This window comes from Emys orbicularis, chromosome 3 (genome assembly GCF_028017835.1).
Source record: "Emys orbicularis isolate rEmyOrb1 chromosome 3, rEmyOrb1.hap1, whole genome shotgun sequence".
Lineage (NCBI taxonomy): Eukaryota > Metazoa > Chordata > Testudines > Emydidae > Emys > Emys orbicularis.
Window position 1 is genome coordinate 150124108 of NC_088685.1, and position 22753 is coordinate 150146860.

General features: G+C 39.7%; 1 protein-coding gene across 1 annotated transcript in view; it reads left to right on the forward strand.

The window, feature by feature from the left end:
* Positions 1–22753, forward strand: part of LTBP1 (latent transforming growth factor beta binding protein 1) — a 320752-nt gene that overhangs the window by 182086 nt on the left and 115913 nt on the right. The window contains 2 exon segments of the mRNA XM_065401641.1: positions 9566–9688; positions 20147–20314. Coding sequence (XP_065257713.1) covers positions 9566–9688; positions 20147–20314 — 291 coding nt within the window.

The window sequence follows — 22753 nt, forward strand, 5'->3', positions numbered from 1 at the left end:
TTTGTGGAGGAATGTCTTCACATGCTTCCCAATAAATCACTTACTGAATGGAATATGAAATATCTTACAATACAAAAAGAGAGTTATGTTACAAAACTGTAAAGAGTGTTAGGTCATTTCAGGAAGTTTTTTGATATAGTGTCTAAGATTTTTTTTATTCTTTTGTGCTTACATTTTTAAAAAATTGGGGGACGCATTTTGATAGAAATGTAGATAAAATGGGCTGCTGACATTATTAATGTTTTTGAAATTTCTGAGGCTCTGTGTTGACACAAAAATGATATCTGATACTGCCATTGAGTTTACCACTGCTCCTTCAAAAAGAAATTCGGTTTCATTCTTTAAATGGCTGGTAGCCAGTGACATCTTTTAGAAAAATAAGATCTCTGAACACTGTGCTAAAGGATTAATTTTTGTTTAGAATTACATTGTTCAAAATGCATGTAATGACCTCTCTCTGTTTTTGATGAGCTAAAATGTTTTCTTTAAAATCAACACAGTGGATTTAAAGAGTATGCTGTCACAAGGCTGTGGCTTTGACCTGAATATATTGACAAATGCACATTCAGTTCTAGAAATTTTTTAAAATTCTAGTAATGTGTCAAGCAGTGTTGATTCAGTGAGCATAAATTATATTCCATTAAGGATGGAGATGAAGATGCAGATTTCATTTTACACATTTTTCAAATTCTATCTTGAGTTTGTGACCAAATATGGACCTAAATCAACATCCCAAAAGAGTAAAGACAGTGGCCTTATGTCTTAACAAGCTGTAGTGTGGATACTATGTTCATGGAATACGAACAGAGAATTTAGATAAAAACATAAAATACTCTTTTTGGAAGGTTACAGCAAGACTGTTCCTTAAAATCCAGAATCTTAGCATACAGGAACCAAGAGCAGAGAGAGAGAGAAAGCAGGCTGCTCCCTAAAGCAGAGAGGCACACTCATCCCACCTTACTCTAGGCTGAATCTTTGCAGATTGACTACTGCTAGAGCCGGTCACATGCTTCCCTATAGAGCCCCCTAGCTGAAAGCAAGCCTAAAAAAACCTTTGAGAATTTAAATTGTTGGTTTGCAATTTTAACACTGTTTTCATTACACCACAGTGGGGGTGGGAGGAGGGTGGCTTTGTACCACTTTTTTGCTTCCCTTGTTCTGAGCTTAGACAGCTGTTCACACCAATCCTGGTCCCACCCAACTGTAATGGTCCCAAAAGGACCATTACAGTTGTTGGGATAGCCAAAACACAGACGCACTGCAGCCGTGCTCCCTTCCCGATACTTCCTTGTGCTGGAGACAGCAAAGGGGATGTGATGCAGAGCTGATTAGGACAGCTCTAGGTTGCCCAGGGTTATCTGGAACAGGTGAACACTTAGCTGGCCAATTAGGCCAGTGGAATAGAACAAAGAGGCTGTAATGGAGACCAGGATTTCCTCCAGTGTCTAGTTCATAGGAGTCTTTTGATTTGTCTTAAGCTGTAGATGGCATTGATAACCAATAGGTTGTGTTGAGTTTTCACGTTTTGTTGGCTGAGTTATTAGGTAAAAATACTGCAGTTTGTAGGTGAATTAATTATGTATAATAGCTTTATGACACGAAAGATAAATCACTCAGCATATTTAACAGTAACCAACCAAAGCATATGTTTTCAGTAATAAATAAATGTCAGATGCAGATCTCATTAGAGTATGCACTGGAATTCTCCCTAGAATTGGCCATTAATCTTTGGAATACTTTACTATTAGGGGGAAAAGGAAGAAAATGGGCTAAATTCTGATGTCAGTTACACTGGAGTCAATCTGGAGTAATTCCATTGCAGTCAATGACCTTTATTCAGAGCTGTGGTTGAGCTGAGCATCGCACAGCCCAGAAAAGGGGTGGAGAAGGACCAAAGGTGGCTTTATGCCAATTCTGGGCCTCCCAGATTCAGAGGCAGTGGGGAACTGCAGTCGTCTTCAGCATAAACTAGTGCAGCCCCAGGATCGACTTTAATTTACATAAAGGGCCGTTGAAGCAGCCCACTACAGCCGGAGCACAGTGTATTCTGGCCAAGAATCCTCCCTTCTAGCAACTGCCCCTTCCTGGTCCTTTCCATGCCTCTGGGAGAGGGGAGCCAGTTGCCTGCTTTGCAACATTGTATACCCACAGAGCAAGTGTTCAAGTGCCAGAGCAGAGCCTTGAAACAGGGTTGCACATTTTGAGGTGAAATCCAGACCAGTGAGAAGAATGGAAGATTGGTGAGGAAACTACCTTGAACAAAGAATGTAGCTTGTTAAGCTGGTTCTTAGCCATTAGAAAGCATACGTTTACTTGTGTTTGTGTGTCACTCTTGCTAATGTTATTACTTCTACTTGGTATAACTTAACCTATGTCCTCTTGTTAGTAAACATGTTATACGTTTAATCTAAACCAAGCCAGTGCTGTGTTAACATTGAAGTAATTGTTAACTCCAGTTAATGTGGCAAACTGCTGAGTATTGTCTCTTTAAAGGACCATTTCTCTGAGTGGCCCAGAAACGGGCTGGACACTTCAGGGCAGATGTTTTGGGGAAATTCAGGACTGGAAGTGTGCAAAGGGCATCTTGCCAGCTGGTGGAAACCGGGGGTGTCTGTTGTGTTGTGGCAGGCTGCTCGGCATCAGCATCACTGAACCAGGGCTGCACAGACACTTAGGATACTGCATGCTTGTCTGCTGGCTGTTGGTGTCTGGGCTCTGAGCCACAGCAGCAGAGCATTTAAGGCACACAGGGTGACAGGGCAAGTGGTGACACAATGCCTTATTAGTCTGGATTGCACCCCAAAACATGACATATTGCCACTGTAGTGACTTGGCCCCATCTCTGACTTTCTACATCAAAATTGCTGTGTTTATTTTTTAAACCAAATTTGCTTATAATTTGTAATCTTAGCCCCAAAAATTCACACCACATACAGTATGCATAATACAGCCAAGCAAATGATTCTCAACAAATAATTTATTTGAAAATCTCATCCTCTTCCTCTGTTTCCAGAATGTCAGGAAGTTGATCATAGGCTCCTCAGATTTATTCATTATTCTTATTGATTCAGCATATTTTTGCCTTTTTTTCCTCATTTTTTTACTTTATGAATTGATTGCAAACAGTTTGCTATGAGCATTTGGTTCTCAACAATGAAAATACGAGATGTATTGGTTGGTCACGTGATATTGTTTCTGTTACGTGGCTGAATGAGCCTACCTGTTATAAACAGGAGAAGGCACCGGACCTTTGAATCTCTAAGGGAGAGGTAGTCAGTTAGAGATAAGTAGCAGAAAAAGAGGTTTAGGTAATTTTAGAAAATTTTAAACCTTTCACTTTCTGGACTATTACAGTCCTTCCTAGAATCATAATTCCTGGAAAAATTACATCACTATGAGATTTGCTGGCTGCATACGAGCTAATAAAATTTAATTTTCTGTTGTTACATTCACACCAAGTAGTCCTGTATGTGTATGTGTAACTGTGGCTGAAAAGGTGTGGTCAGTTCCTTGTCAGATTCTTTTAATTGCCTATGTACCAGGACTCTAGCAAGGGATTTTTTGAAACGCTGCCTTCTTTCTGTGCCAGCATTTGTCCTATGCCACATAAAATATTCCACTTCCAATGCAGATACTTGTGTATGTGAGTTTAGAATGGGCTCTGCATGATCATTTTTGTGAATAAAACTTGATTGCTTGAATATTCACAGAAAATAAACAGAAAAGAGACACAAGCATTGCAAATGCCAATTCATTTTTAAATTCAAGCCAATATTTGTTGATTTTTTTCAGTATCTCCCCATCTCTAGTATTAATTAGTTAATGTAAGTAAAGACAAAAAGCATTCTACAAGTACTAATTATTGTTGGTAAATCCTATTATTTAAAATGAAACCCTCATCTCCAGTCTCATACAGTTTTGGGGCCAAATTCCACTCTCCTTTACAAGACAACATACATATTAAAACCTTCTTCTTGCTAGTTGTTACAGTGTATTTATTATTTAATCATAATCATTGTCATAATGAGATTTGTTTCTGATAGAACCCAGAATTTGCTGGGTGAGGTAAGAAGTCACCTTCCAAAAAATATATAGCCATTTTAGCAGGTTTTCTGCAACTTTCATCCCCAGCACTACTAAACTCAAAAGAGATGATTTGGCCCATAGTTCATGATATAGCAGGTGTAATTAGTTCCGGTTTGTTTTACCAACTTTTAGTATGTTTTTTGTAAGTAAGTGCTCATTTCAAATTTCATTCTGCAAAACAATTTTTAATATGATTTTACCGTATATTTTTATTACAGATACAAACTACACAGTGTAGTAATGTTAACCTATGGTATGGTAGCTATATTTCCATCTAAACTAAGATCATCTTCTGTTATCCCCACATCTCCCTCCTACATTTTTTGTTTTACAGCATTAAAGGTACCTTTTTCATTTATAGTCATACCCTTCACGTGAGTGGGCAAACATTCAGATAGGAAATGACTGTTTATTTTAGCCTGTTTTCTCCAGGAAATTCAGCTGCAAAGTGAGTCATTAACACATTATATTTTCTAGTAGCACTTTGACCTTATACCCAGTAGTCCTATAAAATCTGTGGCAAGGTGTTGTATGCTATCTTTTGTTGTTAAAAATTTATTTTTAATTCATGTTACCCTGAAAGTTTGTGGGATAAATTAATAGTGGTGGACAAGGTAGCCACAAATCACTAACGACTAGAACTTCAGTGTGTTAGGAACAAGTTCCATGTGTTGTGCACATGTAGTATTCTGGACAATAATGACATAGCTTCACTGATGTCAGTGGAGCTGCACCGATTTACATCAGTTGAACATCTGATCCAAATGATTTGCTATGCCAACTGTAATTCTAATGCTTTTTAAAATTTTCTTTATTGAGGGATTGTAAATATATATAAATAAAGCAGCAAAAAGAACAAAAGAATATATTTTACAATAGTAGCATACTCATTAATAATAAAAGAAATTCCTTACATAGATTTCTCACATCATTTTTGTTTTAAGTAAAACAAAATAAATGCCTGGATTAGAATATAACAGTTCATGAAGATCAGAACATAAAAACATCCACCTACAAAAGCAGCAACAATTTTTTTTCTTGAGTGACAGTCAGTGACACTAGTACTTTTTTACAAAACAGGTAATATTTTACTTCTCTTTCCTATTATTCTTTTTATGCTTCAAGAAGCACACTATTCAAGGTTAAGAAACAGACCTCAAAGCCCTACAGTTTTCAATCATTCAGTGGCTTTGTGGCAGTTTTTTAAAAAATTAAAGCCAACAAGGCAAGAGGACCAAATTGACAGGGATTTCTTTTTCTTACTTTGAAATGTATATGTGAGTTTTGTCCAGGTCTAGCACATGCCACACTTGCTATAATGAATGTGTGTGCAGAGAGGTTGAGTTGATTTCTCTCTCTCACTCTGTTTGCTGCAGTGATTTTCTGACCACCTAAATCACATAGTTTCATACTCTTATGTATTGTATCATTTTTCTCTCTGAGTTGGATTGTGCCATTTAGACAATGCCAATGCAGCATGGAGCCTCACCATCCTAGGATGTGTTTTGGACACACAGTCCATTCCCAAGTTCCTGGGAAAACAAAAAGAATGCACTGCTGCATCATTCCTTTTGAAAATTCAGACAGCTTCCCTGGTATGAGCAGACCAGAGCAGAACATGGTGAAGCTGTGCCCTGCATTCTCCTTTTGTCATGTTTTATTCCCCTAGGAGGAAGCAACTACTGCACCTGGCCTATTCTTATGTTTGGCTCTTGCAGTGTGTGGAAAGAAGGAAGGGCTGCTTCTGACTGCCCACCACCACCTTCTCTTGTACACTAGGCCCAGACATATTCTGGCTCTGATTCTTTATAAAAGAGAGAGTCAGATTTGGTAGGGAAAATCCTCAACTGGTATAAATTGTTGTAGCTCCATTGAAGTCAATGGAGTTATGACAGTTTATACCATCGGAGGATCTACCTTGATGACTCTGTATTTTCTAGCTAATAAAGTAGCTGGGAAAATGGGCAGGGGGAAAGAATCCTCCCCTACAGACTACAGAATACCTGCAGAGTGACTCCAGAAAACCTACTTTAGCCCAGTGGTTCATAACCAGGGGTACACATGCCCTTGGCAGTACGCAGAAGTGTTCCGGGGGTACATCAACTCATCTAGATATTTGCCTAGTTTTACAATAGACTACATAAAAAGCACTAGCAAAGTCAGCACAAATTAAAATGTCATACCTACGATGTGTTTACACTGCCCTGTATACTATATGCTGTAATGTAAGTACAGTATTTATATTCAGATTGGTTTATTTTATAATTATATGGTAAAAATAAGAAAATAAGCAATTTTTCAGTAATACTGTGCTGTGACATTTTTGTATTTTGATGTCTGATTTTATAAGCAAGTAGTTTTTAAGTGAGGTGAAACTTGGGGGTACGCAAGACAAATCAGACTCCTGAAAGGGGTACAGTAGTCTGGAAAGGTTCAGAGCCTCTGCTTTAGCCCAGTGGCTAGAGAAGCCACTCTGTACCCTCATGCACCAACCTTCCGATAACCTGTTGAAGGGGAGGATGATAGGATCAACATATCAGTGAATCCCTAACCCAACCATGACTCACATGGAGCAGGACTCTGCACCACTCCAGGGATGCAAGCTATGCTGGTTCTGACAATTGAGGGACCCTCCACACTTGCAGATTTACTATCTACTGTACTCGTTAGTGTGCAAAATGCACTTGTTTGCATTTGGTCTCCTCAGACTGGATTATAGTTTTTAATTGAGTAGGCATAATCTCTCCCCAGGGCTGCTGCTTGCACACAGATGGAGGAGATTGTCATGTGTCTGCCCACACATACACACATACCCATACACTGGCCATGCTCCAGGGCCAGTGTACTGGGAGGCTACAGCAGTAATCCAGTTTCTTCTCTGCTCTTTTTCCCTCATCCTGGTCCCTGTATGAGGGAAGAAGCAATGAATGAGCAATCCGTGATCTCCCTGGAGCTCAGAGGCTGCTGTTATGAATGGTTCCTGCACAGCCATACAAGGTGTTGGGGCGCGGGGTGGGAAGCTCCTTGATTGACTCTCCACCCTGTACAGCCACGCAAAGACTTTTCACAATTTGGGCCCCAGCATTAGTGCAAATTAATGAGGGTCTACTATGTTTCTGACTCTACTTTCTGTGAAAAGAGAAAATTGAGGTGGACTCCATAAAACCTGATTAAATCAAGTTATCTATAGTTTTTTTTACAATGGATAATACAAAACTCCAGAAGATATTTCCTTAGCAGAAGGATGGGCCCACTGAAGATTTTGACCTCCTCCTAACTCCATCACCCTTTTTTATTCTTCCTTTTTGCTATGCAAGCAGCAGAAGTCCTTCCATTTTGGTTTCCATCTCCGGGCCTCTGTCTCATTCTCCTTCCACAAGGGATTCTGTGGAGTTTATAAGAATTGGTCAGAATTAAAATCCAGATGAAAATGTTGAAAGTAAGTGTTATGGCAGACAGCTTGTTCAGCTGAATTTTGTTCACTGAAAAGTATCCTTTTAAGTCTATTCTGATTTTTAGAGTTTTCTTGGAGCAAATTACAGTGTTCCTATTGGCCACTAGGACGCCAAATTTTGTGGAGGTTATAATCTGGCTGTTTAACAAAATTATAATACTTAGCATTTATGTAGTGTTTTACACTTCAAATCACTTCACAAACATTAGCTTATTTATAATTCTGGATGATAAAAAGACCATTCAGACAATTTTCAAATATACATTTCTCTAATTTTTAATTTAAAAAAAGAGGAGGGGAAGAGCAAATAAACACAATTTATAAGTTTAGTCATTTTTAAGTAACATTCTTGATTTAAAAAAAAAGAAGCACTTAATCTTGAGCCAGATTCCTTTTCTGGCTGCCTTAACAGGTTGATTTCAGTGCAATTTACACAGCTGGACAGGTCTGCGGGTGGCCGGAAATGTTTTAGGTAGGTGGCCGTTTACCACGGGGTGAATTAATATGCAGTGAATAGGAAACCTTGCAAGGACTTTTGCCCAAAGTTCATAAGTAAAAATCATTCTAACATGTCCATCAGTTTCTTTTAAAACATTTAAGATTTGTTATCAGATGGTTCCTGTTGAATCCCTAGATAGAACTCTGTAATGCAGTACCGTATATCAACACAATGTTTCTCTGATGAGCTTAGCCAGAAACAAAAGAGCTGGAAGAGAGACATGAAAAACATACAAGAACTGAGTTATGCTGATGCATCAGAACATGCACATTAAAGTTAAAATTAAAAATAAAAAGCAAATTAAACAGAAGGAATGCTGGTGTCACTGACCTCAGTTTCAAATGAAGGGAGAAGCAGCCAATATCAGCATTTATATACTACATGTATCTTAGCAGAAATGCCTACATTTAATGGAATTCCATTGGTACAAGGGAACTGGATGTCTCTATTTGTTTATTGATTGCTGAGAGGTATTTTTAGATACTTGAAGAGAAAGGATGGTTCATCTGGGAAGAGTTTTATTAGAGATATGGTTATGACAGCATCCTACAAAAGAATAATTTATGGAACAGAGTACAGGCTGGATGATTTTGAAGAAAACGTTGGTATATCTGAATTTTAGAGGAAACCTAAGCCCCTTACCCCCCAGTCATTAACATCAATAATACAGTGAAACCTGTGTTAGAGACCACCTTTGGTAGGCAACCTTTTCTAAAAAGTTACTGTCCCATATTATCACCAAATGCATTGAGCATTGTTTTACTCCAACTTTATTAAATGCCACCTTTATTAAGCAGCTGGTTTTTTTCTAGTTTTCTAATGGTCACTCAAGACTGGTTTCACTATACTTAAATGGGTACGTCACAGCTTGCTGTGTAAGTTCAGGAAATGGGGCAAACAAAATAAAGAAGCATACAGAGATTTCTCTCTGAGATATTTTCCATCTTTTTGGTGATAGTGGGTTGGTTTTCCATGAATGAAAATGTATAAATTGACTTATTTGGAGGGGGATAAAACTGTTCACAGACTTCCTAGCTGTAACAGTATACGTTTGAAGATTTCTTTTAACTGTACTTATCTTGTAAACATCTATAAAGAACAAACATTTAAAAAGTGAGCACCAGATTAGGGTAAGTTTTAAATTTGTTAACCACAAGTTTTCTTGCAAGTAAAATTTGATTTTATCAATGTGCATTGAAAGTAAATATGAGGGTTCATAACATGGGGAAGCAATCTCATTTTTAAGTTCAGAGTGAGTACTTGAAAAATGACATGGACATAATTTTTTCTTCTCTTGTGTTACCAGTGATTCTATAAAAGATGCTAAGTCAAATGTTGCTAGTAATAGAAAAATTACTCTAACCAACATGTAACTACACAGTTTGATCCAGTGTAGTGTATGCTGCAGAATAAACGTGTCTTGCAGATAAAACAGCAGAATAACTCCTAAATGAAGACAAAACTGATTAATATTAATGTCAGTTATTTCCATTCTCCCACTGATAAATATTTTTGTTTCCTTACAGATATTAATGAATGCCAGCTGCAAGGGGTATGCCCTAATGGTGAGTGTTTGAATACCATGGGCAGCTATAGATGTACCTGCAAAATGGGATTTGTGCCAGACCCTACTCTTTCAAGATGCATACGTAAGTAATAGAAATTATCTAAAACGGGGTGTTTTTTTCCTTGCAACATACAGTGAATTAAGCAGATTAGACTTCCAAACAAGCTAGTGTTGATTAAAGATATTGTAATCACATATAGTTACAAAGAAGCATAAATCATCAAGTTAGAGGTCTCTTAAATACAGGACAATAATCAAATAGGAAGATGCCATTCTGAATCACGAAGATAATGGATGACCCAGAGGATGCAGCTCCCCAAACCAGGAAATTTTCAAAGTTGCACAATCAACCATAATTCTGTCACTTCCTATTATATGAGTGCTTGACTTTGCAACCTTAATAATGTTCTTTTAATGTAGTTTTTTTGTATAATTTCTTAGGTTTTTAAACAAGCAAACTTAAAAAAAGGCCATCATGTGGCATCATATTGACACCCACATGGGTCATCAGTGGGGTTGGAATCTTTAGATCCACCATACAGATCTCTGCCACTTGAACTCAGAGTAACTATAGCAATAGTAGGTTGTCATCATCTACGATGGAACAGCTCTAGAGGGAGATGGGACACTTCGTCATTTGTCAGTGGTTTCACAGAAGAATGGCTCAGGAATCTTGGGTTGTTTTTTGAGTATGTATGTGTCAGTACGGAAACCACTCTAGGTGGGTATGCACCTCAGGAGTGCCAGATAGAGGTCTTTTGAACAGCAATGTCCGCACAGGCATTCTGTGCCTCCTTGTGCTCCCGCATGAGGGCATAAAGAGTGAAGCGACCAAGACCCTCCCTTAGTTTTCTATTAATGCCCATTTCAGTGAGATGGAACCTGTCAAGTTTCCAACCCACTAATTCTTAGCTTCAGCTAAATCTTTTCAAAACCTGCAAAAACCTTCAGAAATCTTCTGATTCACTGATATATGACCATTGTAAACTATATCAATCTATATTGAGTGAATATTGATGGTCAGACCCTCCTGTCCACCCCTTCTGTACAGACCCTTCCTACAGGACACTCAACATGGCAGATCCCAAACCTGCAGTCTTCAAGGCCTGTCCATCCTGTAATAGATTAATTCCATTGAAAGATGTTTGATGTGCCTATCATTCTCTACAGAGCAGGTAAGTCACAGAATGCATGGTTGAAGCTTATCTCCTGGAGCAAACTAGGTCTGTTCAGATCCTGAGGAGAGGGCATGAGAATGCTAGTAGCAGACAAGCCAGATTCATTCAGTGCCCTGTTTAGCAAATGCCTAAGATCAACACAGAGAAGATGGGACTGCAAAAAGATCTGGCACCGACACCTCTGGCACGGAAGCAAACTCCATTGTCACTGCAGACATCATCAGTACTAAAGCTGACACCTCTGGTATCAATGTCTGGCACCAAAAGGGAGCATTCCAAACACAGAATTAGAATCCAGGAGTAGCTCCGTGTCTTCCCACAAGATACTGTAAAGCTTCCAGAGAGAAATCCACCAAGTCCCACCTGGCCTCAAGGGCTGGTGATATGGAGCATCCTGTGGCACAAAGATCTCTGGTACCAACTCTGGCTTTGGCAACACTCTCCGCGGCATTGACGCCTACAGCTGAAGATGTGTCTCTGGAAGAACCATTAGCATCATTGGTACAAAGGCACCTACTGGTACTGGTTCACACCCCAGTATTAAAAGAACTCTATATCTTGGCACATCATATATACACAGTCTCGGGTCAAGATGGTAATGCTTGCCTCCATCATTCTCTCTCTCTCCAAGCTCAAAACTGGTTCATGGCTCTTGACTTGCAGGATGCATAGTTCCATATAGCTATCTATCCAGCCCACAGGTAATATCTAAGATTCACAGTGAGGCCCAACTATTATCAATACACGGTTCCACCCTTTGGACTCTCCACACCGCTGAGAGGATTCACAAAATGCCTGGCAGTAGGAGCTTTTAAGGCGAAAGGGAACCCACATCTACACATATCTCAATGACTGGCTGATCAGGGGCAGGTCCCAGCAGGAGACCACTGCAGCCCTGGATTATATCCTCTCCCTTTTCTCTCAACTAGGACTCCTTGTGAACTATGAGAAATTGTCTCTTACACCATCACAGATGATGGTGTTAATAGGAGCTGTGATCGACTCTCATTGGTGAGAACTTTTTTTACCAGAGCACAGGTTCTGATCTCTCCAGTCAATGATGAAGGATCTAAAATCGAATCTGACAATAATGATGTACAAGAGGTCAGACTAGAGGACCACAATGGTACCTTCTGGCATTGGAATCTATGAATGTCTTTTGCTATGTCACATGTCAGCTTGCAGGTACATGATGCTGCGTGCCAGATTTCACCTGCAGCCATTACAACTATGGCTGAGGTTGGTGTACTCCCCTTTCAAGCATCACATGACCAAGAGAGTCGCAGTCCCACCCCAAGTCCTACCAGAATTGGCTCAATGGCTAGACTCAGAGAAAGTCTGACATGGGGTTCCCTTCTGTCCCCTCCCCAGCAATGACTCATAAGTGCCTGCCTGAACCAATTGCAGATGCAAGGGGCCCTGTCCCAGGATGAGCTGGAGCTGCATACAAACATCCTAGATCTCAGGGACATCCAGTTGGCCTGTGTAGCATTGTTCTGCAGAACTGCAAGGTCCAGATCTTGATGGACAACACATCCACAAGGCACTGTATAAGCAAGCAAGGGGCTCTCAGTCGTTCTCTCTCTGCCAGGAAGCCATCAGGCCATGGATCTGGTGCCTTCACTGCAGGGTAACTCCGCTGGCTCTTCACCTTCCAGAACCAGCGATGACTTGGCAGATTTCTTAACCTATGAGTGGTCTCTGCAGACATCCAGCATAGAGCCAATATTTTGCCAGGGAAGGCTCCCACAATAGAACTTTTTGATGCAGAGGACAACACTAAGTGCCTAAACATCTGCTGTAGAGGGGGCATGAGCTTAAGTCACTTACCAGACTCCTTCCTGCTACAGTGATCTCCAGGCCTCCTATATGCCTTTCTCCCGATTACCTCAAACCCAGGGTAATATCCAAAGTCAGATGGGACAGGACCACATTGATTCTAATAGCTCCCTATTGACCAAGGCAGTTTTGGCTCTCAGACCTCTTGCAAATATCCATTTGGATTCCCCCCGTCTCCTGATCTTCCTGGACATGATATCTCAGAACTATGTCAGATATTGCACCCAGACCTGCAGTCATTTCACCTGATGCCTTGGATATTGGCTGCTTGAGCAATGCTGACAGGTACTGTTCTCAACAGGTTGCACAAATTCTCATATAGAACAGGAAGCCATCTACTAGGAATACCTACTCCTGCAAGTGGAAGCGGTTCTCCCTGTGGGCAATCCAATATAATATGAAAACAGTAGAGGCCCTGATAGCAGACATCCTCAAATACATGCTACACTTGAAACATGCCAGACTGGCCTTTAGGTCTGTCAAAGTCCAACTTTCCAGCAATATCAGCTTGTAACGCTCTGATACAATCGTACTTGGTCTTCTCCCATCCAATGGTGTTGAGATTCTTCAAGGGCCTCCTGCATACTTATCCACCTGTTAGAGACCAGACTCCTATGTGGGATCTCAGCATTGTCCTCCTAAAACTTATAGGCCTCTGTTCAAGCCACTATTGGATTGTTCAGTACATCACTTTACTCTCATGGCAGCCTTTTATTACCTTGACCTGAATGATCAACGAGCTCCGTGCCCTTATGGCTGTACCTCCTTACATATCCTTTCACAGGGACAAGATGGTTCTGAGACCGCACCCTAAGTTCATCCCTACATTGGTCTCAAAGTTTCACCTGAATCAGTTGATTTAACCTACTGGTCTTTTCCCCAAAGCCACACAAGACACCATGAGAGAAAAGGCTGCCTAGTTTGGATGTTTCCACAACCTGGTTCTATACCTTGATAAGACCAAACCTTTTAGATCGTCTCCTCATCTTTTTATGGCTAAATCCAGTTTGTCAAAGGGTCAGCTATTCTATCACAGAGAATCTCTAAGGCCTGGTCTACACTACCCGCCTGAATCGGCCGGTAGAAATCGACCTCTCGGGGATCGATTTATCGCGTCCCGTCAGGACGCGACAATCGATCCCCGAATCGACGCTCTTACTCCACCAGCGAAGGTGGGAGTAAGAGCCGTCGACGGGAAGCCGCGGAGGTCGATTTTGCCGCCGTCCTCACAGCGGGGTAAGTCGGCTGCGATACGTCGAATTCAGCTACGCTATTCGCGTAGCTGAATTTGCGTATCTTAAATCGACCCCCCCCTGTAGTGTAGATGTAGCCTAAGTGGATTAGATAATGTATCTCCAGCTGTTATCAGTCAAGGCACACTCATCCATAGTACATGCAGCATCTTTGGTCTGCTTCAGAAAAATGCCAATATCTCAGATCTGCAAAGCAGCAAAGTGGAAACTTTTGTCAAAAATTACGCACTTGACATGGTGGCTAGATCTGATGCCAAGTTCTGGAAAGCAATACTTCAGTCTTTATTTCACTAATGCAACTAAAGTTCCTCATTCCCGGCATTCTGAGGTGATACTGCTTGCCAGTCCCTTATAGTGGGTTCCACAGTGACACATTCTTAAAGATGAAAGAATGGTTACTTATCTACAGTAACTGTGGTTCTTCAAGATGTTGTAGTCAGTGTGGCTCCCATGAACCATGCTATATCCCTGCTGTTTAGAATCCTCAGCAACACAGGGTTTGAATTATGAGGGAACTGAGAGAGGGTCATAGCTACTCTTCACTTTATGCCCTCATAAGGGAGCATGAGGAGGCACAAGGCACATGCGCGGTTCTGACAGACAGTGCTATCAATAGGCTTTGATCTCATGCATGAAACATGCCTACGTATGGTGGGTTCTACATTGACAACATCACAAAGAACTACAGTTACTGTAGGGTAAATAACTTTTCTTTCCATTTCAGGCTCTGGTGAGCAGAGTTCTCTAGTGGGCACAGACTCTTCTGCCCCCCTCCCCCCTCCACCCCCAGGTTTACCCCTTCTGCCTTGTTCCCTCCAACCTGTCTCAGCATCCATTCTGTCTCTTCTCCACACTGGCTTCTTATCCCAGTCACATCCTCCTCACCTAGCCCATTGCTGTATTAATTTAGATGGAATAAATGGACCAAAGGTGTTAATGTAACCCGGTCACAGTCCAACAGTAAACAGTGTTAAACAAGGTCGGGGTTTGGTATACAGAGACCTCAGCCTACTTAGTACCATGGCAAACACACAACTAAAAATCCTTTTAGCTCGTTATTAAAGATAAAGAAAAGAAGGAAAAACAACACATTTGAAATGTAAAGTATTAAATAAGGCTTTCATTTTAACAGCATCCCTTGTTCCTTTTCCCTTTAGCTGGAGAGAGCTTTTAGAAGGAAAAACCTCTTGTTTGATAGACTCTTAGATGGTATCTGAGTTGGTAATAACTGTCCTTTTGGGGAAGAGAAAATAAGTTAGTTGAGATGGGCTGGAGCTGTTGTTGCTGTTGTTGGTAAAGTCCAATCCTGTTTCATCCCAGATGGTGTTTGGGATTCATCTGGAGCCAGTAGAAGTAGTGATGTCACCTAAGTCCCTCTCTCTGGCCCAGTCTGGTCAGGACATTTCTTAGAATCAGGATGCACAAGGCCCAGGGTACCAGGAGATGTATGGGTTGGCAGCCATGATGATGAAGCTTGAGAGAAAAACTGGCTACTGGAGCAAAGTCTCTTTCTTTAAGGACCCACAAAGGGAATAGTGGGTGGAATAGCTCATCCCCATTATTTTGTCCACTATTTAGGCTTACTCTCCGACACACAAGTTTTGGTTCACTGATTTCTGGTTCCACGCTTTTCTTGTTTACCAAGCATGATCTTAACACAGTCTTTGAATTATATCAGGAGGCCTTTTTGTTTGGACTAATTCAATTTTTCTGTCTTGCTTTTGTACCTTTTCACATCAGCATTTGTTGTTATAGGTTATTGTGAAATGTCATTATTATTAACTTTATTATTTATTAACTTTCACAGTTTTTACAGTTGAAGTCATAACTAGGGTAAATTTGTAGGCCCAATTATCGCAAAATCATTCCCAATCTCCACTCCTCAGGCTTCTCATCCCATATCCCAGTTCTGTCTCCTTGCCCAGCAATTCCCTGTTCCTCCCTTCCCCCAGTTCCTCATCCAATCTCTCTCTTTCCTATCCTGGCCTCCACTTCCCCCAGTCCACATTCCCTGTCCCAATCTTCTTCCCTGTCTCCTCGTCCAAGCTTGATGTGTCTCTCACCCTTCCCTGGCTCCTCGTCCCAGTCTCTTCGCCCAGCCAGTCCAGTTCTTCCCATGCACTCTGCCCATCCTCAGATCTCTCCCCCACTTCACCCTCATCTCCTTCTCCCAGTTCCACTGGTTCTCTGTTCCAGTCTTCTTGCCCTGCAGTCTCCAACACCCCAGGTCCTCATCGAATCTCTGTCTCCCCACACTTACTAGCTCCCTGTCCCCACCCCCATTTCTCTCCAGGTTCTTTGTCCCATTCTGCTCCTTTCTCCATTTCCAGTCCTAATGCCCTTGCCCAGCCAGTTCTAATGCCTGTCCTATCCCCACCCCAACTCCGAGTCTCAGTTTCCCTCCAGCTACTCTGCCAGCTCCCAACTCCAAGGCTTTGTCACCTTATATTTTTTGCAGAGGGAACGTGTGTGGCAGAGGAAAATTAAAACAACTGAACTTGAACAATTTTTCCAGAGAAATACTGCTGATTTCTTTTTTAACATGGCACATTTTCTTAGTAACAGAAAATGAAATAATTAATATGCCTCTGTCATTTTGGCAGAATAACAACTTTTATTCAAAAACTTATGTACCATAAAATTATATCATAAAATTGTACATGACCAACAATGCCAACATCTTCATTTATTTTTCTCCCAAATGGTAGCTTTACAAACAATCAAACTAATGACCCACAGAATATATAGTACTTATCTGAAGTGAAACCATAAGAATTAAAATTGGAAATGAAAAGACCAATTATACAACAGACTTCTTATCTCTGGTTAGCCTTTTGCTGTAGGATATCATTGTGCTTAGAGTTAATGATTTTCCTGAATTATTTAATAGCTTTTTTGGATGGAATACCCATGGGATTTCTGATATAATTATACATGTCTTATAAGAGAATTATAATAATATCTTGACATATTTAATAAACTTTAGATTTTAAGACATTCCCTCACTATAACTGCAAGGGACACTTTTTTCCACCTTTTTTCCCTAAACAAAATTTTGTCGAAATTGATATTTTTCACACCAAAAAAATGGTTTTCCCTCCTACAGATTTTATATTGATTTTATATATTTTCTGAACAGCTCTAGACGGGAATGGTGTCTAACTGAATACTACATGGATCTTATAGTTAACATTGTCATTTAGGCTCTTGAAGAGAGAATAAACAGCATGATACTGAATTGGTTGATGTTGCAAACAACATTTAGGACAGAGAAGTAAGTCAAAAGGATATTGAAACATTAGAAATATGAAGTAACTATTTACATGGTAATATTTTGATATGAGCACCCTGTACTGGAATTCCACACATGACCCTTAGTTATGATTACCAGCACTGAATGCTGCAATCACAGAAATTAGGTATGCAATCTCCCTACCTCAAATATCAAGTATACATGTCCTTACTGTGATACTTACCTTCATGGTTGATGACACCATGATCTTCCCTTTCGTTCAGGCATGTAATCTGTGTGACAACTTGCTTCACCTTTCCTCTAAACATGCACATCCAGGTGATGTCTAAATCCTGCCACTCCTTCCTATACATTTCCTAAATATGATCTTTACTCACCATCCGAACTGCTGAAACCGCATAATTTTATTACTGTTACCTCTGTCTTCCCCCCACCCCCTTCCCACCTGTTTTTTGTTAAACTCACTTGTTGTGCCGTGTTTCAAATTAGATTATAAACTCCTCTAGGCAAGAATTGTGTTTCCTGTGGGGTTTGTACAAAACCTATCACAATGATTGAGCCACGGTCTTCATTGGACCCTTTAATGTTACCTCAATACAGATTAATAATAATAAAAGTACTCACATTAGAGTCATGGCTTCTCCTTGCTGTCCCTCTCCATATTAGGCTGTCGAGAAGGATAGGATTATGAAAAGCCTCAGTAGTGCTGGTGATTATCATTCAGAGAAGGCATGTTTTATTTCTAGATGATGTGTCTGAGCCCCACTTGCGGAAAAACTTGATTTATTATTCTTTTAATGTAACAGACAAAGTCTTTGCTCAGTGATATTGGGAAGGGAATGAGAAGAATGTATCTTTCCTTTTCTGTTTCCCCTCACTAGAATGGACCCAGCAGGGAGCTTTGGGAGGGGATGTCAACTTGAAAGCAGAGACTGGGGAATGTCCCTTCCACTCAAAAATGGAGGTGGTGGGAACTCTATTGATATTATCATGGAAAGGATGTGTGTGTCCCTGAGGGTGGTGGGGACATGCTTTCTGACCACCATGGTATCAATACTTGTTACTATTACAGCCGTCTGAGATGCATGCCAGATGGGTGTGGGTGCTGGCATCATGGTACTACCAAGAAAATAGATGCAACCTTAGAAATATGGAAAGGATTGAAGTTACATGTCCCAGGATAAATTCAAGTTTTGTTAACAGATCTGGGAAAAATAATCTGGAATGCTGATATTTAGTGGGAGAAAGCTCTTCAGAATGCAGTAGTGCAAAAGAAAATCACCCTTACAATTTTCCATTTTTGCTTCGTTGATAATGAGATTGTCACCTCAGTATTCTTCCTTCTATTACTCTGTGCTTGATGGAGGGAAAACCTGGGCAGTACTGTGAATACATAAGAAACTTTATTTAGTTATTTGGGGCAACTTAAAAGTTTGTATGTAGTTGTAGTGTGATAAAGTGGCAAAAAAAAGTCATGGCAGTTTAAGACTACATAAGCAGAGACATCACATAGTCACATATTGTTCAGTGAAATTCCACCATGAAGATTAATGGAGATACTTGAAACGTTTCTTTCTAATTTCTGTTTTGTTGAATTTTTAACAAAAAACATCTTTTCTCCCAAAAATTTTCGTGGGTGTTGGAGTTAAGTAGGCATTAGCAAAGTGAAAAAGTTGTAAACAGCATGAATAAGAATAATTTCCTCCCTTAGTTAAATCAGGCTTTACTTGCTTCAGATTTCTGAGGTCATAAACTTACAACTTCTCCAGTTGACCATAGTGTCTTATAGAAAAAACAGGGGTAGGCAATACCTGAATTTCTAATGTGAAAAGCTGGTGGGGTAGGGGGAAAAATATATATAAAGCTCAATCTCTGCCCCTCTTTCCCCCGACCTTATGTGTCTGTGCCTTTGGAAGACACAACATAGCCCGAAATATTGCATCAGACATGAGTTCTGAGACTTAGTCACTGTCCTATGTCGCTGGCTGTTGATGCTCAAATATTAAGTAACTTCTTATAGTTTAAAAATTACATTACAATTAGTTTGCATATATGCTCTGACATTTCCAGTTGATTTCCACATCTCTGAAATCTTTGCCCTTATTTTGATTTAACTGAACCGTTCACCCAGCTCTGTCAACTTTTTTTTTTAAAAATATTAAGGTTGGATGGATCTCAGCCTCATATTATGTCCACACTAGGCAAAGTTTATATCCTTTGTATGTGCAATGATCAAAAATATGCTAAAGCACTGTGATTTTCTTGGACCAGAGCAATTTTGAATCTCAGTGGAATATTTAATCTCGAATATTTGAGGGGGTAGATGGTAGAGCAAAGACGGTGAGGTGAGGCGGGGCATTGCCTGCAGCATTACTAACTGACTATTTCAGCAAACAGCTCGTAAGTCTGGTGAAAGAAACAAACAGCAGGATAATCTAAAATTGTTCCCTTTATTCAGCTGTTTTAATTGCAAAATGTCTTTGTTGTCAGGACTAGAAATAATCAACCAGTTGTTGTTAAAATGTATAAAACGCAGTGAAATGTAAATATCTAATTGCCTTGTCCATTTAAGAACAGCTGTCTGATATATAATACTCAAAATAGACCTTTTGCAGTCCCATCTGTTTGTATGGCTTTGTAAGTCTGAGTGGTGTTCTGACTGTAGCCTGACAGTGTTCTGTATTACTGTTCACCTGCTTTAAGCTTATGCTGTAGTGCTCATGCATGGGAAAGAGTGCTGTTTCTAATTCTGTGTTGCTAGAGCATGGCAACTTCTGGTGTGAACATCAGCTTTGATTCCTAAAATATCAATTTTGTGTTGTGTGTAGTGCTCGTCTGAATTCAGATGCTGTTGATGCCAAATAAGAAATCTTCCTTATATCCTGAGTACTGAGAGACCCAGGCATTTTTTAAAAAAATTGTTGGCAGATAGCAGTGTTAATCCTGTTAGCTGGTGCTGGAACTCCTGTGGTGTTTCTCATGTAAACTCTAGCGTCCTCCTTCCCTTTTTGCTGCAGCTGATAATCCTATGGTCTCTGAAGAGAAAGGGCCCTGTTACCGGTTTGTCAGTGCAGGAAAGCAGTGCATGCACCCTCTCTCTGTTCAGCTCAGCAAGCAGCTCTGCTGTTGCAGTGTTGGCAAGGCCTGGGGCCCACACTGTGAGAAATGTCCCCTTCCAGGAACAGGTAAGAGGTGCCCAGAAAAACCTCAAACGCTCACTCACACACTGTATGCAGTGTACGTACTATATCATCTCCTACATTTTATCAATTTTTTGTATCCTGTAGTTTCTTGCTGGTTTTGTAAATGTTAATAGAAAAATACAATACAGCTTTTTTATTGTTTGGATAAACAAGCATTCATAACAAAGATGGGATTTTCCTTTGCTATGTAATGGTAGGCTTCCAATTTAACAAATAGACCCATCTTAGTGTGGGGGGTTTTAAATTACTAATTCCTGTAACATGAAGATAAGGTTAGTTTACAGGGATCTGGATAAATTGAACCAAAGTGCCTTTAATACTTTTCAAACATAAAAGGCAGAAACGAAATGATGGAAGGTTTTGGGAAATAGCTTGCTCCACCTGCATGCATTAAGTTTTCATTATAAATAGCTGAAGTTACATGTGGGCAAGTGTACTCCCTGCTTTTTTCCAATATGTTTCTAACACACTTTTGTAGGGTGGTGCCAAGGATGGGTTCATCGGATTAGTAATACCTTAAAAATTAAATATTACAAATTACTTTTGGATGAAACAATCACTTGTGGTACACTTAGGGTCAGATTCTACCATCCTTACTTACTTTGAGTAACACTTTATTACATGAGTAGTCCAGTTGGGTTTTGTTTTTTTAAAAAGGCTTACTGAACTAAAAAGATGCATCAGTCATCAACTTGGTACACCAAAGAGATGGGATCATTGGTTTTAGTGAAGCCACTCACAGACTAAGATACTACTCAATGTGAGTAGTAAGGATTATTTCAAAGTGCCTATTATCTAATGTTACTTAAAACTTAAATGTCAGAATTCTGAATCTTTTAAGGCTTCATTTCAAGATTAGTTCACGGTTTCATTTGGATGTATAGTAAAACAAATGACTAAAAGCACTTAACATCAGTTCACTGTTCTAGCTCAATTTTATTACCATTATGTGTATTCAATTTAATATTGTTTCAGTTGTGTTTAGTGGATTAGTAGGTTCCTGGATTTGTAGGAGATAGAATAGAACTTGAACTATAATAATACACTGTGTTTACTGAAACTGCTGCTATTATTATTATTATTATTAATGGAGATACCCCATCTCCTAGAACTGGAAGGGACCTTGAAAGGTCATCGAGTCCAGCCCCCTGCCTTCACTAGCAGGACCAAGTACTGATTTTGCCCCAGATCCCCAAGTGGCCCCCTCAAGGATTGAACTCACAACCCTGGGTTTAGCAGGCCAATGCTCAAACCACTGAGCTATCCCTCCCCCCAAGGGAGGGATATAGATGTCACTGGTATGATACCATACAGTATCACAGGAAATTTTTATTCTTATCTAGAGCATGGTTTTATGGTACATTGGCTCATATTTTCAGAAGTGACTGGAAATGTTTGGCTGTCCAGCGTGGAACATCATAACAGGATCTAATTTTCAGAAAATACTGGGCCCCGTTAAGATGTTTGAATTTGGGCTCCAAAAACTGAAGCAATCAAAATCACTAGTTACTTTTGAATATTTGGGACATTATTTCCTGTATGAATATTTGACTGATAGTTCGTACATCAATGGAGACTTTTTAAATCCATCTGTTTTTCACTATCAGACAAGTAATGTTTGAGCAGTTTTTACATGGAACAATATTCTCATCAGGTGACTAGTTATTTAATTGCAGGAACAATATATGGTTCCTGTGAGAATTCTAAAGATTAGGAAGGGCTTTGTGTCCTGCTTGGTCTAAATTAGAACCGGACAAATATCTTTTTGCAAAAGTTGTTTCTCAAATAAAACTAAGTGTTTTAATACTGTATGCTATTTATGTAATTAGAGTGACTATTCTAATGAAATTAATTAACATATTAGTTTACTAGTGAGAGAATATAAAATATACAAAAAAGTCAATTATTAATATGGGAGCCTGATTCTGTGGGTGAAATCCTGGCCCAATTGAAGATGAAAGGAGTTTGTCATTGACTTCAATGGAACTTGAATTTCACCCTACATCTTTTGCGTTACTAAAACTCCCACTGAACACACTGCAAAAAAAATGTAGGATCCAATGACTACATACAGAAGTTCTACTTAATTAGATTCCTAAAACAATATTACAAAATAATGTGCAAATATACTTCACAGATTTATGGGTTCACCAGAATGAAAAATCTGTGGAGTATATTTGGACATTATTTTGTAATATTGTTTTTGGCACCTAATTAAGTAGAACTTCTGTATGTAGTCATTTTAGAAGTAAGAAACATATTTAAGGGCCACATTTTTAAAGGGACTTTAATCTGTTCTCCACTTTTGTGCCCACAAGTGAGGTTATATAGACATCAAACTACCTCATTTGTGACTTCAGTGGATTTCTAAATGACATCTTTTGTCCCTACAAAATTGCACCAGCAATTGACTGCAAGTGC